Raw genomic sequence first — 21,146 nt, forward strand, 5'->3', positions numbered from 1 at the left:
GATTCATAAAACATAGAGCTACATATGATCTTCAGAATTATTTTCAGGATCCATTTTAGTCATTCTTTTTGTAGTATTCCAAATGAGCTAAAGCATTGTAATGAATGGTAGGGCTCTTCAACCAGAAGACTGCCTGAACTAGAGAAACCTATCTCCTAGGGCTAAAGTGACTACTGTGCAGAAAGTACCACAAACCTCCAGAGAATAATCCTGATGACTAAACTTGAAATAAAATCTCTTGGCCTACTTAGGAAACAAGTTTGCCACTCTTGGTTCCTGGACAATAGAGCAAATGTGTCCTTTCAAACTTCCTTATTAAACTCAAAATTTCATCTCCAGAAACTCCAGCTAATCAATAATTCCTTACTGTAGCTCCAAGAGTGATCTTACAGCTTCAAGTAGACTACTTTATAACCAAAATTAATTAACTAATTTTTAAAAACCAAATGAGTACTTCAATACACAAACTCCTACAACTGAATTTGCTAGAAGGTGTCCAAGTTAACCAGCAGAGTAGAAAACAAAACAGAATTTCAAAAAATTTAAAGCTACAAATTTAAATCCCCCTTAAAGATGAGAGGAAATGCGGCACCTGGCTGGCTCAGTCAGAGGAACATGTGACTCTTGATCTCAGGATTGTGAGTTTGAGCCCTGCACTGGGTGTAGATATAAATAAACGGGCGGTGGGGGGATGAGGGGGAAAAGCTAAGCCTTTAACTATGTGTCTACAATTTGAAGACATAAGATCTGAAGCTTAGTATTTAGTAAGGGAGATAAGACAAATAATACTCATGAAACAAAAGCAAGAAATGCCAGTACATGATGAAGAGCTAAGGTGCGCCTGAGCACTCCTTACACACAGCGGAGTTCGGACAGACTGCAGAGGGACTGGACAGTCCACGGTTTTATGGAAACAGGCTCCTCATAATGGATGAGGACATCTGCAGAAATGGGAAGAGAAGGCACAGCTCAGGAAACTACCTAACTGAACCCCAGGTTTGTTGCAGGCACTCCTAGAAACATGTGAAGAAGATGGGATTAATCACCTTATGAAAAGTCTCAAAAGCTACTTTTAAATGTGATGCAGAAAAGTAAAATTCCAGTGGGATTTTTGTTCAATTAACCCAACAAGTGTACAAAAAGACTGAAGAGAGTAAATAATGAATTTACGAAAACTACAGAGACTATTATAGAAATCTAAACCTAGAATGATCACTGGTCTAAATCTGTGCTATCCAGTACAGAAGCCACTAGAGACATTTGGTTTTTGAGCATCTGAAATATCACCTGCCTTAACTGAGATGATATTTACATGTAGTATGAACATCAAATTTCAGACTTTGCATGAAAAAAAGAATGCAAACTATCTCAGTAATTTTTTATAATTAACTACCTGTTGAAATCATGCTGTATGAGATATATTATGTTAAACAGCATTATTAAAATTCTTTTCAGCTGTTTCTTTTTATCATTTTTAATGTGGTAATCTAGAAAATTTTAAATTACATGTGGCTCACATTATATTTCTACTGAACAGCACTGCTCTATGGTTATCTCAACTTTTCTGACCACTCCCATGATTTGAAAAATTTTAACATGCACCCACATAAATGTACATACTTCTAAATTTTACATATATATATATATATATATATGTACTGCCAAACTTCTGTATTTTACATACAGTATAAAACAAACACAAAAATAAATACTAAAAGGATGAAAAATTAACTGGAGGTTCTAGTACTTTTCTTTTTGCAACCCAGTGGACTATCCCATATGCCCCATTCTGGTAGTTTAGGATGTTAGCAGAGAGACCGATCAAGGGAAAGACAAATCCAACTAAAAGATTCACTAAAATTTAATTATTTGTTGACTATGGGAGCAAAGGAGAGGGGATGAATTTAGATGACATAATGGATAACTACTATTTGCTACTCAGCATTCAGTAGCCCCTGAAATTTCCTCAGGACAAAAAAGCTAAGCCATCATGTTGTTTAGGTAGCAATGACCCCAACCTCAGCTCCAGGGGTAGGTCCAGGCTGGCTAAACCAGTTACCAAATCTTATCTGGCCTTAGTGGTTGGTTCAGAAATGTCAATTTAACCCAAAGTCAATGAAATGCATAAGACATTTGCTGGGGCTCCTGGGAAGAGAAAGTCTCTTCTTAGCTACACTTCTTAAACTCAAGTGCACAGATCCCCTAAAAGGTTTAGGTTATAGAACTCAGGGTGTCTGTAAACTATCTGAGTTTATCTAAAGGGATGAAAGGTATCTTCAACTTCACTGAATTTAACTGAAATTAAATTAAATTAAATTAACTGAAATTTACCATGTCCTTCTTTTGTGAATCCAGTCAACAGACCATAATATCAGTAACACCAGTCACTCTGTCACCAGCAGAAATCACAGTTTCCTTACATTATCATTGGTTGCAGACACCCACAAATAGTGACAATGTTCATCACTACCTGGAAATTATTAGACTCAATAAATCTTACTATTTAACAAAGAAGTACATACTAGCTTTCAGTTTTTAAAAAATAATTTGATAACAGTATTTTAATATAACTGCTCTTTATTAGACCTATGTACTTAATTTAAGTGAAGGCCTTTGGCAGCTATTGACATGTTGTGATTTCTGGCCAATGTTCTAAATGTCAAAATGAAGAAATTCAATGAAGCCTGGGTAAATCATGGGAGTAACTATGACTCTCTCAAGGTAGCCAAATGCCTCACCATCTAATAATTAGTGATGTTCAGGAACAAGAGTCCCACTGTCCCTATCTACTATCCAGTAAAACCACAGCCAAGGGAACATGGAAAGATGACCCTGTTGAACTTGACTCTAGTCTGGCATGGTAAAGTGACATAAGAGGTGCAGAATGAGTGGGAGGCCACTGGTGCCCCATCCCCTCCACAAGGTGGGATGAGGTTGGCCAGCCTTGAGGGCCGCCAATGAAATACTGTTACTCTTAACCATTTGGTTTTTTAATAAAAATAAAACAAAATAAAATAACGTATGAAAGGAGTCCTGTAGGCTTCAGACTGCCAAAAAAGTGGAGGAAGGAACGAATATCAAGACCCCTGCCCCTACAGCTTCTGAAGCACTCCTCCCTCCCCCCCTCTGGATCTAATGGCATGAGACCTAGAGCTTGAGCTGCTGACAAACATGCTGGGACCACAAAGGGACAAACACATCAGAAGCATAGCTCATTAAATAAAGGAAAAAAGAGAAAAATAGATTCTGATCACAAACAAGTATACAAGTGTATCAAGCTTCACCTTTGAACTTTTCAATATTGTGAGCTAGCAAACTTGAGCTGGTTTTCCTGTTATATCCAGAACATGAAAATCTAAATGGTACACTTGATTTCAATAGCTTCTATCTCAGGAAACTAGAACAATATGCATGGTCTTTACACTGAAACAGCAAAATTATAGAAAACTTGACTTTGTTACATTGAGGGAATCTGGGGAAAATGAGTTTAGATTTCCACAAACTGAGTGTCACTCAGTACTTACCCTAATCCATTCTCACATAGATTTCCTGTTTTACAGAGACTGAACAACTAAAAACTACATTTTCCAGATGCCCTTAAAACAAAGATTTCACATTTGTCCTAAGTGCAGCTAAGCAGACATACCTGCATAAGAAACATAAGGCAAAAAATAAGATGTAATGAGAGTTCTGGCCAAGAAAGTTAAACTATGTTTTTTTCCAGGAAGTTAAACTTCCACCAAGTATGGTGGCAGAAGTTTTCTGATTCAACAAGGCAGTGTTGGCTTGCAGTGGCTCCCTCAGCAGGAAGTCTGCAGTGTCATTCTGGGGTTTATTCCTAGAAGCTCTACCTAGTCTGTTCATTCAGCCAAAGAATATATCTTTCTCAATAAATCCTATCTACTACAACTACTTAAATAAATACTGTTGCTACAGACTCCTGAACAAGTACAAAGTAAACTGGGATATACAAAAAGCAGCATTCAGAAACCTAACAAGAGTTAACAGCTTATGGATATGGAAGTATCCATGACCTGGAAAGAATTATAATTGAGAAGCCCTAACAGCTAAGGGTCAGATAACAAAGAGCACAATATAGAGCCAAAAAAAAGCTTTCAACAGTTTAAATCTGGAAGAGAAAGAAGTGCCAACATTGCTGAGAAGCCAGATAGGCAAGTAACCAAGAAAGGAGAGAACTCAAAAAATGAAGAAGTCATCTACACAATTAAATACCAGAGATAACAAACAAGATACGAATTAAATCTGTCTTTTTAAAAGATTTTTATTTATTCATTTGAGAAGGAGAGAGCATGAGTGGGAGGAAGGGCAGACGAAGAGGGAGAAGCTGACTCCCCACTGAGCAGGGAGCCCAACGCAGGGCTTGATCCCAGGACTCTGGGATCATGACCTGAGCTGAAGGCAGATACTTAACCAACTGAGCCACCCAGGTGCCCCTAATCTTTTGGGTTTTTTGTTTTTTGTTTTTTTTAAACATTACTTCCTTCTTCAAAAATTATCATTGGGTATAAAATACTGTTTATACTCACTCCAAAATAGGCCCCAACCACACTTGAGTGCTACTGTTCCTTAATACAGTAACTTCTAACATCAAATCATATGCTCTATTTAAATAAAACACAAGCCAAAACCCAACTCTTCTCTGGATGCTAAAATAAAGGCCCCACTCAAGACCCACACCTTGGAAGCTTTCTCTGGCAATCCCAGCTGCCTCCTCTAAATACATATAACATTTACTTATCCCTTTTCAGAAACTGACACCTAACTAAAACCCAAAATGAATAATAAGCTTAAAGAAAACAGAAACTGTGTTCTTCATTTCTTTATATTCTGAATACCTAGAACAATGCCACCTAACAAAGTAGGACCTTTGAAGAGGTAGTTTCAGAATAAAGTGGTGTAAGTAACACTTGGAAGGTACATGAAGGAACTTTCTCTAGTGACAGTAATGTTTAATATCTTGACAGGGTTATATGTCACAAAGATGAACTCATCCAAGCTAGAGGTATGGTATACGAAAGATCTGTACATTTCACTTAATATAAATTTTACCTTAAAAACAATTAAGAGGGGCGCCTGGGTGGCTCAGTCAATTAAGCATTCGACGCTTGATATAAGCTCAGGTCATATCTAAGGGTCTTGAGATCAGCCCTGTGTGGGGCTTAAGATTCTCACTCGTGGGGCGCTTGGGTGGCTCAGTGGGTTAAAGCCTCTGCCTTCAGCTCAGGTCATGATCCCAGGGTCCTGGGATCGAGCCGCACGTCAGGCTCTCAGTTCAGTGGAACCTGCTTCCCTTCCTCTCTCTCTGCCTGCCTCTCTGCCTACTTGTGATAAATAAATAAAATCTTAAAAAAAAAAAAAAAAAAGAGAGATTCTCACTCATTCTCTGCCTGCACCCTCCGCCCCTGCTCATGCACTCTTAAAAAAAATAAACAAAAATTGGGGCACCTGGGTGGCTCAGTGGGTTAAGCCTCTGCCTTTGGCCTAGGTCATGATCTCAGGGTCCTGGGATCAAGCACCACATCAGGCTCTCTGCTCAGCAAGGAGCCTGCTTCCCCTTCTCTCTTTGCCTGCCTCTCTGACTACTTGTGGTCTAAATCTTTAAAAAAAAAAAAAAAAAAAATTCAGTAAACAAATAGTTCAGGATGGGCACACTTAAGTATTTGGGGGTAAAAATGGACTGATGAAAGGACAGAGGTAGAGAGAGGCAGGGTAGGATGGGTGGATAAGTAATTACATATGGCAAAATATGAATTATAAATTATAGAATCAACTGTTCAACACATTCTTGCAACTTTTCTGTGATTAAAATTTTTCATAATAAAATGTCAGGGAAGGGACACCTGGGTGTTCAGTCATTAAGTGTCCACCTTGGGCTCAGGTGATGATCCCAGAGTCCCGGGATCAAGCCCTGCCTGCCTGCTTTTCTTCCCTCTGCCACTCTCCCTGCTTGTGTTCTCTCACTTGCCCACTCTAATAAATAAATAAGATCTTTAAAAAAATAAAAGTAAAGTGGAAATGAAGGCTGCGAGAGGCTCATATATTTTGCAGTTTTGTCAAGGACAGGAATGAAAACAAAAGACAAAGGAACAACCTTAGAGAATAAAGAAAACATATATGCATGCTTCAGAGTGGGAAGTCTGGATTCTACCCTTTCACTCTAGCTCTAATTTTAGACTGCCTACACAGACTAGTTCTGGCCTTGAGTGCTCGTTCTTCACTGAAACAAAGTGCTCACTCACTAAGTTCCGTTCATTTTAGAATAATCAAAATCCGTGGCATCTAGACCCTTTGCCTGTATGACAATCTGTTCCCATTCTTTTCACCTGAGTTTCTAAAAACCTTTTTTTTTTTTTTTAAAGATGTTATTTGACAGAGGGGGAGACACAGCGAGAGAGGGAACACAAGCAGGGGTAATGGGAGAGGGAAAAACAGGCTTCCTGCGGAGCAGGGAGCCCTATACGGGGCTAGATCCTAGAACCCTGGGATCATGACCTCAGTTGAAGGCAGATGCTTAACAACTGAGCCACCCAGCCACCTCCTAAATACCTCCTTAGACTGACCTTTAGATGAGACCTTTGGCCAACCTAGCATAACGTTAATGGTTCACCTTCTTGGCCCAATTCTGGCTCCTCAAACCCATGGCCCTCCATGGCAAAGGAATATTAAAACAAGGTCAAGAACCCTTGCAGCAAGGACAAAATGGCATGTCACAGTCCCTGGCTAAGTACCTGGTACAGAGGTACTCAAAAAATGTCTGTTGGATGAATGAAACCCACACCTCATGATAATATTTAATCTCACATATTAATGCTTAGTTTCATATTTGTACCCACATTGTCCTGAGGGTGGGAAATGTATGTGCTAGGATTCTGAAGCTGAATATTTAAAAGGAGAAGATTTGGAGTTTCCTCTGTGGAGAGAGCTAACTAGAAGATGGAGTTAGAAATGACAGGTTCATAAACTCTTTCAGCTAATGTTAAGAGACACCTACATTTTAATCATTAGTACTCTCCTAGATAATACAATACATTCATCAGCTTCAAAATACCATAAACATCACCTAAAGAGAAGTTCAATTATACAAAGACAAAGAATGGCAGGAATTCAATTTCCAGATAACTTAAATGCATTTGGAGTTAATTTGCTCTGTCTTGTTGTTTCCAAAGGACTGTAGATTATGCATTTACTGAATTTTGCCTTTGTCACACATGACTTAACAAGGAAGGCATTCATTATACCATAGTAGCATCCCTCAAGTATCTGGTTCTAAACAGCTGCAAATTTTGGAAGGTAACACGAAATCATGTCTCTAACTATTAGTATGTTCTCCCCCAACAAATATTAAAACAAGATTACTAGATTACTAGATTAACCAAGCTGTCCAAATTAAAATGAGCATAAATTTAAGTTTAGAAAATAATGTAAAAATTTTGCATAGGAAAAAAGAAATTTTGCACAGGAATTTAAATTAATAGAATTTCCAAAGAACTTGGAAATTTCAAAAAATACAGCACTTTCATTCCTCATATTTGCTTTACCTGTCTGAAAGATGCCATAGACACTAATGAATGATTTAGTCCTTTCAAATGCACTAACCGAATATGATAATGAAACATTTTAAAATAATAATAAACCCAATTTCAAATAAATTCCCATTTATAAGAAGTAAAAGCTACTTCCTAGACATCCTGCCAAAGATGGAAACAAGCTGTAAAAAAATGTTTCAGAAGAATTATGGCTCATTAAGTAGTTATAAAACTGTATACATAAGCTGGCTTTTAAAAACCTGTTATTGTTCCTCCGTCACATCAGAATACACTAAAGACATTATTCTCCACCTATTATCTCATTTTCCATTAGGGAAAAAAAATTCATAACTACTAAACACAATAGAGGGGAAAAAAGCACTGCCAGGGAGTGGTTATTTTATTATCATCATTTATATGTCTTTCAACTCACATTTAGTTGGACTTTCATCCCTTCCCATATACACAAGTACATTTAATTTACACAGAGCCGCATAGCCTGCCCCAGAAAGGTTATTTGGAAAAGACACAAGCAAGTGTCCTTCTGAACCTCCTTCAATTTCATTACATAGTATCTTGCCATGATCCTTTCCTCTTGGAGTAGGCTGACTAAAGCCCTCACTATCAGCAGTTTTGCCTTAACTCTGTAACTATCAGTTATGAGGATCCAAACACTCAAATTTTGTCTTCAGAGCCTTCAAACAACATATTAACATATAACTCCTAATTTCTTAAAAGAAAAAAACAACAACTTTCAGTGGTACACACAATGCTGTCAAATTTCCAAGGTATAGTGAGTGAGGATCAAAATGAGATTTAAAAGAAAGCCTTCGGGGCGCCTAGGTGTCTCAGTCAGTTAAAGCCTCTGCCTTCAGCTCAGATCATGATCTCAGGGTCCTGGGATCAAGCCCCGCATCTTCCTCCTCTCTCTCTGCCTGCCTCTCTGCCTACTTATGATCTCTGTCAAATAAATAAAATCTTAAAAAAAAAAAAAAAAGAAAGAAAGAAAGCCTTCTTTGGTGAACTTTCAGTCAAATCCAACAGTATTAATGAGGGTAAATTTTTGCTTTCATTACCTGTGTCAATGGACACAGCATAACTTCCACCAGCATGCTGGTGCAAAATACATAGAGACAATCTCTTATCGATCACTTTTAAAGAGCAAATGGAGAAGAGGAAGTATTAGCAACAAAAAACTACCATTTCAAGTCAAAGTCAACAAGGAAGGACTGAGGACTCCTACCCAAACTTCCTGCTAAGGACCCTAAATTGTAATTATGTTTCAATTTTAAGGCAACTACCTTTCAAACTAGATTCTATTTAAATGATCCTACAGAGAGGAAAAAATTATATTGATATGTTGAAATACCTGAAAAGGGTTAGTAATGGCAAGCGACTCACAGTATTCACAGACAAGGAACTTTAATGAAATTGTTAGTTTCATATTTGAAAGCAATAAACACAAAATTTTAGTTACTTGTCCAGACAAGCCATCCTGGGATATGTTATTGTCATAGCCCAGTGTTAGTAGGAAAGCAAGAAAACGGCTTGTTGAGTTAAAACCATAGGAAACCCTCAATTATCCATGATAGCACAGGACAAACCCAACTTAATCAATTAAATCGTCAGGTAATGGCTACTTAAAAATAATACTGGATTAATCAAATCTCCCTCCCAGCTCCTCCGCAACAGAAAAAGTTCATTTAGGATCTGCTCCCCCTTTTCCCAGCCACTCTAACAAAAATGCAAACAAGCAGATACCGGATATAATTCCAAGCTAAAGAGAGACAGGCTAACTGAATTATCAGCACTCCAACTGGTTCCATTTTTAAAGCAATTCCAATCACAAACCATCAAACTCTAAGTTCAGCTTTCTGAAAGGCAGTTGCACACTCGACCCCCGCCCCCCAACCTCCGGACTTAGATTTTTCTATATCAAATGTGTCTTATATTGAACTGTACCAACAATACTTGCTTGAAATGATGTTAAAGAACTTGACAACTATTACAACTATGAAATGTTGGTATCGAACCACTTTTGATTCAAATCCACGGCGATTCCAGGCGTCGACAGAAGACTGAACTTCCTTCTTCTCCCCTCCCGGTCTTCCCCGCCCTTCCGCGCGCCAAGGTCCAAGCCCGGGCCTGCTGTGACATCACAGCCCATCTCTTGGAAACCTCTGACGTCACAGACACGAGGACCCAGAGCACTATGACCTCATGGCTGACTGGGGCCGACCCGCAGTCGACTCGCGCCTGCTCCGAGGCCAGAGAAGCTCCCGAGCCCCCGTCCGGCCCAATCCCGGAGGAAGGTTAAGGGCAGGCGTCAGCTCACCTGCGCCGGGGCGGAACCGACAGGGTGGCAAGCCCAGGCGGGCGCGACCGGGCGACGCGACCCCCACCCAGAGCCCGACTTTCTCACCCGCCACGGGTCACGGAGGTTGAGAGAGCAGGTCCAGCGCCTCCTCACGGCCTATCCGTGATCTCCGGGGCTTCAGCCTGGACCGGGGACCCGGCTGTCGCCCGCCGGCCCGCTCGACCTTCCGTGGCCCGTGGGGGCGTTCAGCGCCCGGCCAGAGCGCTGGCTGAGGCCGGCCTGGGAGAAGGCGCGGGCCGCTCGGCCCCTGCCCCAGACGCGCCCGAGCGCGCCGCGAGCCCGGGACCCGCGGGCGGCGCCCCCGCCCCCACCCGCCCCGCGCCCCGGGAGCGCAGGCAGGCGGGAGGGGGCGGGGAGCGGCCACCGTGGCCGCCGCCGCAGGACCCCGACCGCGCTGCCCTCACGCCACGCCCCACCACGGCCCCAACCCACCTGCGCTCCTGCCCCGGCCGGGGCCTGGCCCGGGGCTGCACACCCCGATGCGGCGGCGGCAGCTGCAGGCCTGGCTCGCTCCCCACCGCTGAGGCGGACCGAGCGCCCAGCACGGCGCGGCAGAGCCCAACGCTCGCCCCGAAACCCATTTGTTTGGCTAAAACGGCGTGACGTCACGCGCCGGCCCAATCGACGGTTGGCCAGGGGAGGGGCCTCCGTACCGGGGGAGGGTTGCAGCGACTCCTGCCGGGCATTCTGTGGTACTTCGGACGCAGGGGACGGAAAGACTGAGGGACTTAAAAACGGTGAAGTACTGCGGGCCCCCAAGTGGTGGAGAAGAGCGAAAGCTCGGGGACGTGCTGTAGCGAAAGAAATCAAACCCGCAGGCGAGCCAGAAAAGGTAGCAATAGCCAGTGTTCAGTCTGCAGCCAGGACCAGTTTATTAGCACTCATGGGTGAATCTGGAGCTACAAATGGTACTAAATGCTATTAGATATCCTCGTAGACTCGGGTTCCAATTTTAGTTCTGCTACCAGCTTGGAAGGCTGGATTTCAACATGGCCGGACTACCGCACATAAACTTTTGAGATTGACAACCTCAAAATGTGGTCTGTAGAAGCTCACGAAATTATAAAGGAATATATAGAATAGGTAATAATAAATTAATTTAGTACTTTCAAATCAGAGTACCAGTGAGGAAACTTTTTATACCCAGGCTTTAAAATGATCATTGCCTTGGGATGCCTGGGTAGCTCAATGGATTAAAGCCTCTGCCTTCAGCTCAGGTTACGATCCCAGGGTCCTGGGATTGAGCCCCGCATAGGGCTCTTTGCTCAGCGGCGAGCCTGCTTCCCCCCTCTCTCTCTGCCTGCCTCTCTGCCTACTTGTGATCTCTGTCTGTCAAATAAATAAAATCATTTTTTAAAAAATGATCATTGCCTTCATTGTAAAAATAATTTTAACTGCATAGTAGAACATGAGGACAACAACAAAACACACACACACACACACACACAAAAAGAACATGAGGACAATAAAGAAAAATTCCTTTCATATAAACATGGCCACTCTCAGCATCTGGTGTATCTTCTCTTAGACTTTTTGTCCTGTGTGTATTTATTTTACAATGTTATCATAAAGTGCACACAATTTGGGGGGTCCTCTTTTTTCACATGTATAAGTGTTTTTCATATTTTATGTAAGCTTCATAAGCATTTTAACAGCTGAATAAAATTAATTGGACATGAAAAATTTACTGAATTCTCTATTCTTGGACATAACTTATTCCCCTCTCTTTGCCATTACAAAGAAATCACAAGACATTCATGAATGTAGATTTTTTAAGATTAATGTCAGAAATGGAATCATTAGGTAAAAGTGTATCCATACATTTATAGTTACTAATACAAACTGCCAAAATGATTTTTTAAAGGTTGTACCAAGTTATACTTAAACTAGCGGCTTTGATTTGAGCCAGCCCTTTAAAAAGTAGTTTTGTAAAATATAAAATAAAAAATAAAAAAGTAGTTTCATCCAATTATAAAACTACTCTGATAAAATACATATGTATAAAATCTTAAATATCAGGACGCCTGCATGGCTCAGTGGGTTAAGCCACCGCCTTTGGTTCAGGTCATGATCTCAGGGTCCTGGGATCTAGTACTGCATCAGGTTCCTTGCATGGCAGGGCGAGTGCTTCTCTCTCTGCCATTGCCTACCACTCTGCCTGCTTGTGTGCTCTCTCTCTCTCTCTCTGACAAATAAATAAAAATCTTTAAAAAGAAACTTAAATATCAAAAAAATTTTTAATTAAGAGAATAAAGAAAACAAATATTTTCCCATAATCTCACCTCCAAGAAATAATCATTTAATTTCTTCACCTAGGCCTTTATCTGTAAAATAATTTTTTTAAGATTTTTATTTATTTGACAGAGAACACAGGTAGGCAGAGAGACAGGCAGAGAGAGGGAAAGCAGGCTCCCAACCCAGCAAAGAGCCCCACGCAGGACTCAATCCCAGGACCCTGAGATCGTGACCCAAGCCGAAGGCAGAGGCCCAACCCACTGAGCCACCCAGGCATCCCTGTACAAATAATTTTTTTAAAAATTGGGAAGGAATCATACTGTACATATTGACATCAAACTTAATGTCTGATTTAATATCCGATCAGTATTAGCCTCATATATCATGATCATTTGAAACTACTCTGTGTTATATTTGACCTGAGCTGAAGGCAGCGGCTTAACCCACTGAGCCACCCAGGCGCCCTCTGTGTTATATTTGATTCAAAGTTCTAAAATGTAAATCCATCCTTTCAGGTTCATCGCAAATACTGTCCTGTTTAAACATTTTGCTTCCTTGGAGGAATCAAAATAATTGATTTCCTTCATTTTTTCCTCTGATGGCCTTGATTTTACTCCACACACATCTTCAATGTATGTATTTAATATCCTCTGTTAGATTCTTTTTTTTTTATTTTTTATAAACATATATTTTTATCCCCAGGGGTACAGGTCTGTGAATCGCCAGGTTTACACTCTTCACAGCACTCTAAGCTGCTAGAGGACAAAGATTATATCCTCATTCCAACAAAAGATCTTGTACTTGATATGGTTTCATGTTTAATGAGTAATTATAATATGTTAATCTGTACTTTTCTCATGATGGTAGATAAGTATGATCACCACTTTATAATAGTATTTACTACAGCTAATTAATACCCAACATTTATTGCATTGACAATGTTTGATCCATACTATTCTGTGTATTACATACATTCTTTTGTTTAATCTGAAAAACACCTCTCTGAGGTTTCATATTACAGATGAGGAGGCCAGGGTTGGAAAACTTAAACCATTTGCCCAGGATTGTAGGTGGCATAGGGCCAAATTTAGTAAAGACTCCAGCATTTTCACCATGTCACTGTACTGTTTGGGGGAATTTCAGATGAGTTAAAAACAATGAAATGACAAAGCATTACAGAGAGATCATCAAACTAAAATGACAATGGTTTGTATGTGGAGAGCACACCTTCATTTTCAAAAGTCCTATTAGAGACTCTGTGGTCTAATTTCTCAAACTGTCTGTGGTTAATGACCAGTTTGCTTTTTTTCTTAATACACTGTGAACTGTTTTGTAAAATATAATAAAACTACTAAAAAATGAAAATTAAAAAAGACAAAATAAAAGCCCAAATTCTTTATTATTAAACTCAGCACATGGAAAATTACTCTGTCAAATTGCCAGTAAAATTTCTAAAACTCTTATTTTCCATTTCTGTTCTACAAAGTTTTGTTGTTATTGTTGTTGTTTTTTCAGTATGTCCATAACTAGCCTGGAGCTCAACATGGGGCTGGAACTCGAAACCCTGAGATCAAGACCTGAGCTGAGATCAAGAGTCAGACATTTAACTGACTGAGCCATCCAGGCACCCATTCTTAATTTCTTTTCTTTTTTTTTTTTTTAAGATTTTATTTATTTATTTGTTTGACAGACAGGTATGACAAGTAGGCAGAAAGGCAGGCAGAGAGAGGAAGGGAAGCAGGTTCCCGACTGAGCAGATAGCCCGAATGCAGGGCTCGATCCCAGGACCTTGGGATCATGACCTGAGCCAAAGGCAGAGGCTTTAACCCACTGAGCCACTCAGGCACCCCCTTAATTTCTGTTCTTATCACAGACTCATCCTAAAGCTGGCCAGTGGGCCACACTTCGAATAGGACTAGTTTGGGGGAAATAAGATTAAGTCAGAGGGCAGTGAAACCATTTTAGGCTAGTTGCTCCCTTGATTCTCTTTCTCCATTTACACAGTGGGAATGATCCCCAAAAACACAGCTACCAGAGCCAGTGCAGTCCATCAGGTGACAGACCCTATGATACACTCTCCTAAGGGAGTTCCCCAAAAAAGGCAACAGTGTGGCATGGTGAGGCCACAGTGAGTGATAAGAAGCTGAAAGAGGAACAAGATGAAGTTGGCCTGAGATGGCAGAGTGGCAGAAAAGTCCTAAATATATGTTGTATACAACTTTGTTTATTCTAGCAATTATTAAAACAATTATCTCAAGCCATCAAACATATTAAATCAAATGGGGCTGTTTGTAGCCCCATTTGGTTTCGTTATTTTTGGTTTCATTATTTGGTTTCATTATTCCTCTCTGCTCAGATAAAAAAATAATAATAATAAAATAAAATAAAATAAAATAAAACTCAGAACCTTCCACCCATTCCTTAACAAGCTCACTCTTACCTCTAAAAGAAAAACACCATCTCATCTCCCTCCATTCCCCCAAACTCTTCATCCTTAACCAAATCTACAGCCTCCACTGCAGTAAAAAAGAAAGCCAGAGACAGACTCCATTAGACTTTGCTTCTAGGTCCATCTTCACTATAGAACTAGGTCACTGGGTGTTAGAATGCCTTTCCCTACCTACTTAACTGTATTATTATGAAGTTTAAATTACAAAAAAGAAGGTTGTCTGGGTGGCTCAGTGGTTAGGCATCTGACCCTTGATTTCAGCTCAGGTCATGGCTTCAGGGTCGTGAGATCAAGCCCAGTGTCGGGCTCCATGCTAGGCATGCAACTTGCTTAAGATTCTCTCTCTCCATCTCTTCCTCTACCCCTACCCCTTCCCCCTACTCCCATTCTCTCTCCCTCGCTCTCTGTCAAAAAAAGAAAAAAAAAGGGAAAGTGTTTTCAAGTTCACCAAGTTAAGGCATTCACTTAAACAGGCCTAAGGAAAAGTCACTGGAGCATGCTTAAAGCTCTGAGCCCATATGCATGTATGAAGCATGGAGGTGGTACCGGGAAGCTGGACAGAGGCTACTCAGTCATGAGAGATGACTTCATTCATGATACATTGAAGAACAACTAAGGAGAAACAGAAGAACAAAGGCAGCAAACTGCCAACAGATGAATGTATCTCACAATTGAGTTGTAGATTGTGAGAGATATACATAAAGTTGAATATTGAAATCAGAAAACCCTATTACTTATCCTTTTTTGGGGGGGTCTGTGGCCCCATGAAAATCTGATAAAAGCTAAAAACCAAGAGACTCTTTATGGGGCAGGGCTGAGGGGAGACGTATTGATAGATACACAGATAATTTTTTAAATAATTTTAATTTCTCCACAAAAGTCCTTTAGAATAGCTTACTTTATGATGCCCTGCATGCTTATGAAAGGAAGTAAAAGAAATGCAGGGTGGTGACAGTCTCCTCCAGTGAAATGCCATGGCAAAACCCAGTCAAGGTCCCAAGTTCTCCTTCCCCTGTGCTATTGCCCTTAGAAGCTCTCCTTGTTTTCAGTACCCTTGACATTTCAGATGACGGTTTCTATACCACCAACCCTATGGTCCACAGCAATTTCTGTGTATCCCACTTCCTGAAGCATATAAAAGAGGCAATTCTCCCGCCAAACTTCATATTCTGATCATCATAATTAACACGTGGGTAGATTTGATACCCGGCCATAAGGGATTCCAAGTCCCTTCTTAACGTTTGACTTTTTACTAGAAATCTATACATAAACAGTATATTCTAGATGCTCTTCTATTTAAACTCCATGTAGTCCATAGAATCCAAGTCATGCAGTTCAGCAAGAGACAATGAAAGCATTTTGTTAGCTCTATCAAATCAGGCAATCTCTGTTCCATCTCGAGGACTTTGGGCCTGCTAGTCCCTCAGCCTAGAAGGTTCTTCTCCTCTCTCTGCAATTGCTTAGCCCTGACACAATCTTAGGTATTGGCTTGAAGTCTCCACAGAGCACTGGAAACACTGGAATTTATATTCAGGAGGGTCTTGAGGGAAAGAAGGAGGTAAGCTGGGGAATCATGTCCCTATCAAGTCTAATTTTTCCTTAGATTTTATTTTCCTTTGGGGTGACATGAGGAAGTGGGTAGAGCCTCTTCAAACCAGGATGTCTCTAGCCATCCTTTCAAAAATTGTGTTACACAATTTACACTATTTTTTTAATAATTATTATTATAATCCCCTGCAGGCGGGCAGCTTCAAAAGAATGGAGACTGGACTTTATTCATTACCATATTCTAATGCTAAGCCCAGTGTCTGACAGAAGTTACTCAATAAGTAATGGTTCAATGATCTCTTTTAAATCCTAGAACTAATTTTCTGCAAGGACAGCAGTGATCTATATTAAGAATGGTTTAATTCCAGCAGTTATGAGAGCTAGAAGACGTTTTTGAAAGTGGGGCAGAAAAAAAATAGAGTTTTCCTAGTGAAATTTTCACTGCTCCTAGAAGAGTTTTCCTAGTGAAATTTTCCCCAGGAGATGTTCTCTCCGTAGCCCGTGGAGTAAGACCAAAAGTCTTATATCCAGATAAGGCCATAGACCTATAGCCTGAAGCCACTCATGTGGGAACATCAGGTCTAAAGCTACATCAGGTCTAAAGCTAGAGGGCAGGGCTTCTGAGAGAACAAGGAGGTCTAAACTCTGCTTGGGAGATTGAAAGCGGAATAACAATGCTGCCTTAAGAAAGAGAAAGGGGGGAAAAAATCACAAAAAGAGAATGAAGGTTTGCATATCCCACAAATTATTATAGCACAGAAGAAATTAAACCTAGCCAAGAATTATGCTAAATTCCAAGTACAAAAACACAACAGGCAAAAGGAAAACAATTCATCACACACACACACACACACACACACACACACACACACACACACACAGCATCCCCAAGTCCATCAGTTCTTCTGGCTGACCTTAGCATAAAATCAGAACTCCTTCCTACACCCCATTATATAATCAGACATGTCCCCTCCCTCAATCTCTCTCCATTCTCCCCCTTTTCTTGGCTGAGATGTTGCTTCCTCAGCTTTCTAACTATGGTATTTCAGCTTTGTCACTTTCCTTCATAGTGCTTATGCCTGATGAAAGGTACTTATTAGGGGTGCCTGGGTGGCTCAGTGGATTAAGCCTCTGCCTTTGGCTCAGGTCATGATCATCAAGCCCTGAATCAGGCTCTCTGCTCAGCGGGGAGCCTGCTTCCCTTCCTCTCTCTGCCTGCCTCTCTGCCTACTTGTGATCTGTCTGTCAAATAAATAAAATCTTAAAAAAAAAAAAAAAAGGTACTCAATAGATGGCTGTTGAATTAATCAAAATATTCATACTATTTCTCCCCAAACAATTAACTCAGGATGCAAGTGTTTAACATCAGTGGATGACAAAAATTACAAGAGTAGAAAGTCTTACACATCATAAACAGGACCTGAGTTAAGGGAGAATCGAAGGTGGTGCTTCAAGAACAGAACCAAAAGTAAGAACGTCAGAGACCTATAGAACCCAACCAACCTACCAGTCACGATTTGGGTGCTTCAACACACACTATTCTTGATTATATTTTCTAGATTACCAATTGGTTATAAGGATATTTGTATTATCTCTTGGCATTTAGACAGGAACGAGCATTCTCTGGGTAATACCAGATAACTCATCCTTCTATCTTTCATATTTTCAATAGGTCCTTGATCTGTTTGTTGAAAAATGGCAAGAAAGAGTCCCTTCTGTGCGGCTAGATGTCATTATGTCTGTGTGCAGTGTCTAGAACTATAGTTTCTGTCTGGGGACCATGAGAGTTGTTAGCTGAAGAGAGCATAAGAGAATGGCCAAGCAGAAAGCTATAAGTAACCCACATCCTTGAGGTCATCACTGCACCTCTGACTTACCCTTGAGTCCCCTTGTTATGTAAGATAATCAATGTTGTAACCATCTAAGTCATTTATTTTATAGGAAAGTAACTGAAAACATCTTCATTCACTATACATGCACACACATATAAATTTGGCGAGCCTGTATAGGAAATAAAATGGGCAGGTGAAGACATTAACCTACTTCTTTGGGAACAAGCTTTACAATAGTCTGTTATAAAATAATTTTATTTTACCATGCTCTCAGAGTAATCAAACTAATGATATCAGAAGTAAATAAAAATCAGTGGGAACAAAATCTTTTTCAATGAATATATTTGAATTCTTTAAATAAAGGAAGAGAATTTTTATGACACCTTGAAATCTTTAAGAAAATGACATTTTCCAACCACTGAAATTTAATTTGAGGGAGCTTGTCTTCCTAGGACTAGCCAGTCTGTCCTTATTCTTCCTAAGTTCTATATCCCTAATTCACAGGCTCCTGCTATAGCAGAGGAGAGACAGCCAGGCTAAAATAACCTAGTTATATCAGCTTTGCTAACCTGGTCCAGGGGATCGATTTTGCTCAGAATTGAGTTTCTTAAGAAAGCCAGTAACTTTTTCTGCAGTTTTATGATTTGCTGACATTTTCTACCAAGTATAGCTATGCTTTTCATGCCCAGTCTTGCTCTGAAATACCAAAGATGCTTATCAAAAAGTACAGAGCTCAGTTACCAGCATTTCCTTGCAAAAATCATTTATCATTTAAGTAGTGTATTCAAACTGGATTTTCCCTGGAAATGTGTACAGTGGTTGGGCTTCTTTTGAATGCCCACCGCATGCTTTCTGTCCCTCCACTCTATAGTTTACTGTTGCTCTAACGGAATCCCACTGATTTCTCACCACACCTCCCCTCTTGCCCCCTTCTGAGACTGCTGAGCTATGTGTAATTTTTGTGTGTATGCGTGCCTCCAGCAAGACACCTCCGGCAAGATCTGAAAAGTAATACATGTATGTATTGTTAAAGTACATTGGGACACCTGGTGGTTTAGGCATTTAAGTAGCTGCTTTTGGCTCAGGTCATGATCCCAGGGTCCTGGGATCAAGCTCCACAGAGCACTCCCTGCTCAGTGGAGAGCCTGCTTCTCCCTCTGCCCCTCCCCCCTACTCATGCGCGCTCTCTCTCTCTCTCTCTCTCTCTCTCTCATGCTCGCTCTCAAATAAATTCTCCTTTTAAAAAAATAAACCTGTCTTGTCCTTTTTCTTGATGTCCCTCCCCTCAACAAAGCCAGCGTGTGCCTTCAAGGTGGTAGAGTGATGACCCTGTAAAAGGAAGGGGCATCTGACTGTTCCTCCTTGTTCAGAGCTACTCTAAAGTCTGCATTTCCACACTCTGATTCCAAGATCCTTAAGGCTTCATTGCTCCCACGGCTTTTACCATATGTTGCTTTTGCTGTTGCTACACCTCTCTAGCTTTTGTAGGCGTTCCTTCTCTCCTCTCTGTGCCTCCTCCTCCTCCCATGTATCTTGACTTTCTTAGCAAACAGCTTGACTTTGTCAGGCATCACTAGCTGAAGATCACGGACTCCTCTCGGTGAGGCTCTCCTGATCCTCACGTACTCCCACTCAAGCCTCCGCATCCTGAGTGCAGGTCTGAGCCCTCTCCCCTTAAGTCATTTCCTTCATTCTCTGCTACTCAGAGGCTACTTTCACATGGCAGCGTGCATTGCCTTTTTTTTTTACATTTCTAGGCTCAGCGAGGCTCTCAGCCTCCACTCTGAATAAAACCCACGTGTGATCCATACGTGTGGTAACAGTTAAGTTCACTAAACACGTCTCAAACATGTCCTCACTGTGTTTTTACATACGTGTTATTGTCATTTCTGATTCCCAATCTCCTGCTTTGAGGAGGAAGTTGTGCTCTGATAATAGAAGCCCTGTTGGAACATCACAGAAAAAGAGATGTTTTTCAAGCTCCAAAATTATCAGCTGAGGCTTCCTTCCTTCAAAAAGCTACACAAACCATAAAATGAATGAAATTGGTCATTTTCATTTTTTATGCTTCCACGCTTGTTCTTATACATGGGTAGCTATCAAGCTGTCCAGAGAAGAGGTGAACACCATAGTTCACACAAACAGGTTATCCACCTACCACAATATCATCAGAATATTGTAATATTCTTCCCTAAAAGTAAACAGAATTATTCACCCCCATCGCATATCATCTCATGGTACTTTGCTGCACTTTTGCTATTAAATTGACATTTTATATTTAAAGATTTTATTCATTTGAGGGAGAGCTTGAACAGGGGCAGCGGTAGCAGGAGAGAGACCAGCGGACTCCCTGCTGAATGCAGAGCCGGAAGAGGGGCTCCATTCCAGGACCGTGAGATCATGACTGGAGCCAAAGTTAGATGCGTAACAGTGAGTCACCAGGCATCCCTACTTTATTTTTTAAAGATTTTGTTTTTAAGTAATTTCTACACCCAACATGGGGCTCGAACTCACCGTCTCGAGATCAAAAGTCACATGTTCCTTTGGGTGCCTGAGTGGCAAAGTTGGTTAAAAATCTGACTCTTGGTTTCAGCTTAGGTTGTGATCTCAGGTCATGAGAATGAGTCCCACATTGGCTGGCTCTGTGCTCAGTGGGGAGTCTGCTTAAAGACTCTTCTCCCTCTCCCATAACCCCTACCCCTGCTCTTGCTGTTTCTCTCTCAAATAAATATATCTTAAAAAAAAAAAAAAAAAGTTTCACCTACTGAACCAGCCAGCCATCTCGCACTTTAGACATTTTAATGTGATTTATATACAGACCTTACCTTCTTACTTTGTGAGCTCTTTAAGGACCCATGCTAAAGATTTAGTGAATCAGAGAATAGATGATCTCTGAGAAGAGTTTGGTGACTATGTCAAAACATTCAGAGGGAAAGTTACCTTTTCATCAAATGCAATGATATTTGAATGACCAAACTTGTCAACTTTAATAAGTGAAACTAATTTAAAGCACATGACACTCTTCAACAGTCACAGCTCTGCGATCCTTTTCTGAGTTGTTTAGAACTAGTCTTTGTAGCCGGGATGCTGTTGGAATGGATCTTGCTGGTCTTTCCAAAGGCTCACGTGAAATGACTTACAGGTTCTCTCTAGAGAGC

At 40.7% G+C, this 21,146-nt stretch overlaps 1 protein-coding gene across 5 annotated transcripts in view; it reads right to left on the bottom strand.

Moving 5' to 3' along the window:
* Positions 1–21,146, bottom strand: part of FBXO34 (F-box protein 34) — a 132,376-nt gene that overhangs the window by 74,237 nt on the left and 36,993 nt on the right. The window contains exon 1 of one of the 5 annotated variants that reach the window (XM_082735069.1): positions 10,357–10,520. The exons of 1 other annotated variant lie outside the window; for it this stretch is intronic. Coding sequence is in view for 1 of the 4 variants with exons in the window: in XM_082735067.1 (XP_082591193.1) it covers positions 10,357–10,505 (149 nt within the window). In the remaining 3 variants the exon portion in view is untranslated. Of the gene's footprint in view, positions 1–9,882; positions 10,213–10,356; positions 10,521–21,146 lie in introns of those variants that run through there. 3 more of the 5 variants (XM_082735067.1, XM_082735070.1, XM_082735071.1) reach the window with 3 other exon arrangements.

The sequence above is a fragment of the Mustela nivalis genome (assembly GCF_964662115.1).
Source record: "Mustela nivalis genome assembly, chromosome: 6".
Classification (NCBI taxonomy): domain Eukaryota; kingdom Metazoa; phylum Chordata; class Mammalia; order Carnivora; family Mustelidae; genus Mustela; species Mustela nivalis.